The sequence below is a fragment of the Belonocnema kinseyi genome, chromosome 5 (assembly GCF_010883055.1).
Source record: "Belonocnema kinseyi isolate 2016_QV_RU_SX_M_011 chromosome 5, B_treatae_v1, whole genome shotgun sequence".
Classification (NCBI taxonomy): Eukaryota; Metazoa; Arthropoda; class Insecta; order Hymenoptera; family Cynipidae; genus Belonocnema; species Belonocnema kinseyi.
Window position 1 is genome coordinate 901,181 of NC_046661.1, and position 7,046 is coordinate 908,226.

Below are 7,046 nucleotides of genomic sequence, written 5' to 3' on the forward strand. Positions count from 1 at the left end.
TTTTCTGATTTTCAAACACAAGGGGTGGTTTTAAATATTCTTTCCGTCGGCTCTTACCCCCCTGAAAAAACTTGTTCTATAACAAGGTAAATTAAAAGTATTTTTAACTCGAAGAAAAACTGTATAAAGGCGGTCATTTCGACGATTTTCTGATTTTCAATCACTAGGGGTGGTTTTAAATATTCTTTTCGGCGACTCTTACCACCCTGAAAAAACTTGTTCTATAACAAGGTAAATTAACAATATCTTTTATTGGATAAAAAAGTGTATAAAGGCGGTCAGTCGGCACATTCTGTGTTGCCCCTACCTGTATTACATTTTAGGGTGTTTTACACTTGAAAAAATTTTTTTTTGAGGATTTTTCGTATAATACTCACTTTTATACTTAGCTGAACTAATTCCGCTAGGCTAATTTCAGAAAAAAAAAATTTATTTTTATCATTTCGTTCATTTCAACGTTCAGAACTTCAGGTACATTTCAAAAAGCAAGAATTCTCTGTACGGTTATGCATAGTATTTAAAGAGTCGAACAATTTATCTGATGACTTTTTTCATAAAATTAAAGATAATGAGAGTTGTAGTATTTTCAAAATTCCGAAAAACGCGAAAATGAACTTTTTAAGCCAATTAACGGACGATGTGAAAAAATGGCAAGAGAAGATATAGTGTGATTTCTAAATGCCATAGAAGATTATCATAACAACTTTTTGAATTTTCTTGATAAATAAAAAAAATAAATTTTGATAGCATAAAAAATAATGGAAAATCCAAAAGTTACATTTTTTCATGCAACATTTTCACAGTATTTCAAAGTCTCCAATAAAATAATGAATTTTCAAAAAAAAAGGTATATATATATATATATATATATATATGTATGTATGTATGTATGTATGTATGTATATGCATATATACATCATTTAGAAGTGAAAAAACGGCAATGCTGCTCAGTAGACCGTATATGTAAAGTTTAAATCATAAAGAAAGCATTGGAAACGAGCAAATTCAGTTTATGGAAAACGGAAAAAACTTGCAATAAAACGTTGAACAACCAAATTTTGTTTAAAAAATCCGAATTTTTCTAAACGGGCAATGACATTTCGTCTGTTTTAATACCAATGCAAGTTGCGAATTATAATAATATACATTTATGGGAATGATATAAAATTTTAGGGATAAACTCGAGTGGGAAGCACGAGATGCGTGATGAGAATGTGTTCGTTAAAGCCGAAGGAGCTTTAACAAAAGATAATTCACAATTACCAAATTACTGTTGTCGATACTTTCATCTTGAGTTTAAAAAAGTTTCTGCGGAAAGATCGAGCGTGTAGCGCTTGATGAGAATGTGCCCGCGAAGCAATTTAATTCAATGTAAGTTTTGCTTCAGAAAAATTGTTATTGACAAGAGAACGATGTTTTTGGCTTGATGAAAGAAAAATTATGAGGAAGCTACCAGATAAATAACTAAAAAAATATCAAAAATCTTAGCTGTAAATTTGCAGGTGGGCCAGACTAAAAGATTATTTTTCGGTTAATTTTTTATCAGGCCGTAATTAACAAATTGTTTGAATTAACATCAAATTTAAGAGGGGAAAAAGTATTTCCTTGTGTCTGATGCAAATAATGCAAATAATAATATTATTTTCTGTATATCCAGGATTTTTTCGGTAACAATTGTTATTGACAAAAGAATGATCGTTATAGAGTGGTGACAGAGAGAAAGATTGTCTGAAAGCTACCAGATAAATAACTAAAAAAATCTAAAATTTTAACTGTAAAATTGCAACTGGGGCAGAACAAAGATTATTTTACAATTAATTGTTTATATGACCATAGTTAACAAATTGTTTGCGTTAAGAGCAAATTTAGTAGAAATAAAAACTTTTTTATGTCTGATTCAAACAACGTGAATGAAAATATCAGATTCAGTAAATCTAGGACTTTCTTGATCACAATTTTTATTAACGAAACACTTAACTGTAAAATTTCAACGGAGACAGACCAAAGATAATTTTCCAAATAACTTTTGATAAGGCCATAGTTAACAAATTATTTGAATTAAGAGAAATTCAAAAATCGATATAGTTTTTGTTTTATATCTAATTTTAAGAACCTGTTTAAAAACGAAAGCCAAACAAAATATCCGTATTTGTTTATAAAAATTGTTATTAAGAATTCAAAAAACAATTGCGATTTTTGCAAAGTAGCAAAGGTATTTCCAATCAAGCTTATTTGCCTAAGATTTTTGCGAAAGTTATAGCATCAACCTTGTACAAAGTACAGCAAGTCTTTTATTAAGAAGTTCAATAAATTGTATACGCAGTAGTTAAAAAGGGCTATTTTAAATACTTAGATGTTAAGAACAGTTTTAGTTCGGACGGAGAATGAGCTTTCCAACAAAAATGTTAGAAAGTTTTTTTCTTAAAAAAATCATGTAAGTTTTTAAAAACATTGCTAAAAAAATTGTTGTTCCAAATTTCAAAAAAGTATCCTGGATATTCATAATCAAGGGGCTTTTGTGGCCTTTTTAAGGCCATGTGATGAGTGGGTCACGTGAACAGAGACCTACCTTACTGACACTTTTCTTATTTCCTAACTTATTTTCACAAAAAACGCCACATCGAGTTCAAAATTTTAGATAATAAATAAGAAGCACTAGGGAAGGTGAGTCTGGTCGTAAATTTTAATAATTATAAAAAAGTTTTTTTTGTAAATAATTCTTTTGGCTTTTGTCATAATTATTAAGATTTTGGACCAGACACACCTTCCTTAGTGGTTCTTACTTATTATCCCAAATTTTGAATTCGACAAGGCGCTTCGTGTGAAAAGAAGTTAGGAAATAAAAAAAAGTATCGATAAGGTAGGAATCTGGTCACGTGACCCACTCATCACATGGCTTTAAACTAAAGTCACTTCATCTTACTTTTAGTATATAAAGAAGTGTTAATGGCTACTGGATTATCATACTGAAAATTATAGCAAAGATTTTTACGTATAATTATATCAGTTATTAAAAAAAATATTTTTTCAAACACCATTGTATTTGCTTAGGCAAAATTATCCTCATAATTTATATACTTTTGAAAAAATGTCTATATAAAAATTTTTCATGTTGAAATGATAATTTTAAGTTTTTTCACCTCATTTGTTATAAATTTTACATATATTTCTCGTTAATAAATATTTTTGTGTCAGCATTACAATTAGACTAGCACCATCAAAATTGTAGACATTTTTTGTCTACAAGAGAATGTTATATAGAGGTACTAATTAGAGAGTAAGATAGATACAATAATTACAAAAATTAGTATATTAGCTTACATATCCATTTTTAATACACTATTAGATCGGATAATTTTGTAATTGTGCATATTTTCTCGTTAAAAGAGAGTTTGAGCGCACCTACAGCATGCTACTGATGGCAATCGCACTCCGCACTTGGTCTTTGCATTTCTTCCATATTCGGGCATAGACCTTTTAAAATCAAAGGTGAACGGACCGACAACTGTAATTTTGTAATTTTGAACTCCCTTTTGTTAAAGCTCTTTTGGCTTTAACGAACACATTCTCATCACGTATCTCGTGCTTTGCACTCGATTTTATCCGACATGTAAAATTTTTTACATTATACATAACACTTTTGTATCAAATATAATACATTTTTATGTAACTCTGTCTGGGATTACTTATTAAAAAATGCAAAATAAAAAGCAAATTGTATTTATCATGATTATTTTTGTATTTGTTTCTTATTTTGCTTTAAATTGTATTCTAAGCTGCTCTGAAACATGCATCATTTCAATAAATGTATAACATTACAATTCATAATATGCATAAAAATTGAATCATACTAATTCTTATTTCCTTGTTTTAATAATTTTTTATTTTCAATGTTGTTTTTACGATTTAATAAAAACTATTGCGCATCTGCATAGGGTTTAATACAGGAAGCTATACAGGGTCGTATATTGGAGCCTATGTCCTCTTTCGTCTTTTCTGCGCTTTTTCAAAAAGTTCATTTTTGCATTTTTTATTTTATGTTTTACGATTAAAAGAAGATCTACTCGTCCAATCAAAAAATGATTAATAATAAATTTATAGATCTTTTTAGGCGAATAACTTTTGTCTGATAATTAAGTTCATACCTTGTGTCGTTTTTTCAAACAAATTTAATATTTTTATTTTGAATGATATTTTTTACGACTAAAGCAAAAACCACGTGTCCTATCAAATATTATAGGTCTTTTTTGGATGAACAATTTTTGTCTCATTTTTTTCCTAGCTTATATCGAAAAGTGATTCAATTTGAGCTTTTTTATTTATTTCGTATCTTGGCTTTTTTTCATATCCTGCGTTGTTTGGCTTAAAATGTTCATTTGAATTTGTTTTTTTGGATTTTGAAAATGCTCTAACTCTGATCATTTTCTTTTTATAGAAAAAAGTCATGGGGATAAATTGTTTGAGTTTCTGAGTACTATGAACAACCGTACATAGAATTTTTAAATCTTGAAAAAATGTGCTTTCAAAATTTCTTTGTACGATCAAATTTGGAATTTTCAACTTTTTGACTAAATTGAAAATGTTGTTATTACAATCTTTTACGTCTTTCAAAAAGCAAAGTTTCTCTTCTCTTGGCTTTTTTTCATATCATGCGTTGTTTGGCTTAAAATGTTCATTTCAGTTTCTTTTTTTGGATTTTGAAAATGCTCTAACTCTGATAATTTTCTTTTTATGGAAAAAAGTCATGGGGATAAATTGTTTGAGTTTCTGAGTACTATGAACAACCGTACATACAATTTTTGAATCTTGAAAAAATGTGGTTTCGAAAATTTTTGGTACGATCAAATTTGGAACTTTTATCTTTTCGACCAAATTACAAAAAAAATTGTTATCGTAATCTTGTAGGGCTTTTAAAAAGTAACGTTTTTTTCCTGACTTTTTTTCGTATTATGCGTTGTTTGCCTTAAAATGTTCATTTTAATTTTTTTTTTTTTTTTTTTGGATTTTAAAAATGCTCTAACTCTGGTAATTTCTGATTTTTCAAAAAAAGTTACAAGGATAAATTGTTCAACTTTTTAAATACTAAAAGTAACCGTACAGAGAATTTTGGAATTTTTAAAAAAGTGGTCTCAAAAATATTCAAAATGTACCCACTTTTTGAATTTTTATCCAAAATGGCTGGCTAACAAACTTGACCTTTAGGTTAGGACACTAAGCGAGTGTGCCAAAGGGCAATCTAATAGATTAATTTTTTCGAAAGTTATAGTGTTCACAGACAGACAGCCGTACAGGCAGGCATACAGACATACGGATACAATCGGAAAAACCTGTTTTTCGGTTTGCTCTGGTTGCAAATCAAGTTGTTTGAAAAAAAAATATATACATGTAGAGAAAAATATATTCTTTTTAAATAAACTTTTTGTGTTTGCATGAGATTTGTGTTAACAAATTAATTCAGAAAAACCTATTAATGCTTCTGGTATATAAAAACAAGAATAAATGATACGGAGATTATATCTGCAGTATGCTAAAAAGATACGTAAGTGACATTGCCGCTTAGAGTGATTCTCTTAAACTTGTTTATAGTTCGTTTCTCTTTATGCGAGTAGTGCTTCAGAGAATGAAATTGAATCAAAATACATTAAATAAGGTTTTTTGCTCTCGATCCAATGGGCTTTAGGTTCTGAGATATCGAGGTTTGAGCATTCTTTCTTGAGCTAGCCCGGACCCTGGACTTGACACTCATCAGAGTCCAGCATTCATTTTAAGACAGAAGACATGACAATAATAATATTTTTTATGCAGAGTAAGAATCTAGAAATAATGTCTTTAAATTTTGAAAACAATAAACTTCGATATATCGGAAACTAGAGTTCATTCTATTAAAAGAAGAGGAAAGAAGTATAAGCTGATAAAGCCCCATATAGTTGCCCTAAAGAAGATAATAAATATGTCAAATTTAAAAAAAGAGCTGAATTAGTAAAAGGAGCTGGAAAGTACTTGAACTTCCATACCGAAGGATTTGTCAGCATGAGGACAGCAGCTCGCAGATGTTTAAGGTTGAGTGTCTGTGTATCCTCCTGGTCATCAAAATCTTCCCCAAGCAAGGATGAGGTAATTTGCACTGAGGATTGTCTAAAAGGCTTGAGCTTATCACGTGTCGCATGTCCAGTCCTGGGATGATCATCCGTTACGTCTTTACCTTCGTCTTCAACACTGCTTCCGGCGAAACGTGAGAATGGACATGCCATTTCGATCGAATTTTAGGATCGGAAATGGATTAATGGAACATTACACTACACTTATTTCCCCCATCTTGAATTCACTCTAATTTATGACGTTATCGGAAGCAGCGGCGGCAGCGAACTGTACATCCGCTCCGATTTTTCAAGCCCGATCATGAACTGACCACAGAAAGTACTCTTGTACCAAGGAAGGAATTGAAAAAAAGAAAGGGTTTCTGAAATTGATAGCACTTGTCAGAGTATCCACTGTACTTGGTTTGCCAGTGTAATAGTACTGACATTCATAGAGCGCACCCCGCCATGATCACGATGGGTGGGATCGTTTGAAGCGGTGTGCTCTTGTGCGTTCTTTTTATGCGGATGTGAGTTTCCAAAACCGATGAAACACCCTTGCGTCTTAAGTACACCCTGTGTTCAATTCTTGCTGAGTATTTACCAGAACCCGTATGAGAATTATGTAGAGTGACATCGTGCGACCAATAATGCCGTGTAAGAGCGCGTATCATACTGAACGATAATACACCGAGGTTTGCGAAAGCTGTCCTCGCATAGCCTCGGAAGTCTTCGGCTCGCTTAAGTTCGCTTAAGCCCCCACTCTGTGTCTGTTCCTAATGCTAAAGCAGGACGGGGGAATAGATTAAACTCTGTATTTGAGAGCAGTGACCGAAAACAGAAAGAACTTACATCTGAGCATGCGCCCGAATTCTAGAAAACCTTATGGTCCCGTTACTCCGGTCGTTTCAGGAAACGTCCACACGGTTCGATCTCATTACTCCTCCGTCACTGAGCTGTCGGAACCGG

The 7,046-nt window shown here is 31.5% G+C and overlaps 1 protein-coding gene across 1 annotated transcript in view; it reads right to left on the reverse strand.

Annotated features, from left to right (window-relative positions):
• The window catches only part of LOC117172823 (head-specific guanylate cyclase), a 373,978-nt gene extending 367,236 nt beyond the window's left edge, over positions 1-6,742 (reverse strand). The window contains exon 1 of the mRNA XM_033361067.1: positions 6,015-6,742. Within this exon, the coding sequence (XP_033216958.1) occupies positions 6,015-6,251 (237 nt within the window). The 5' untranslated portion in view covers positions 6,252-6,742. The remainder of the gene's footprint in view (positions 1-6,014) is intronic.
• Positions 6,743-7,046: the final 304 nt, after the last annotated feature.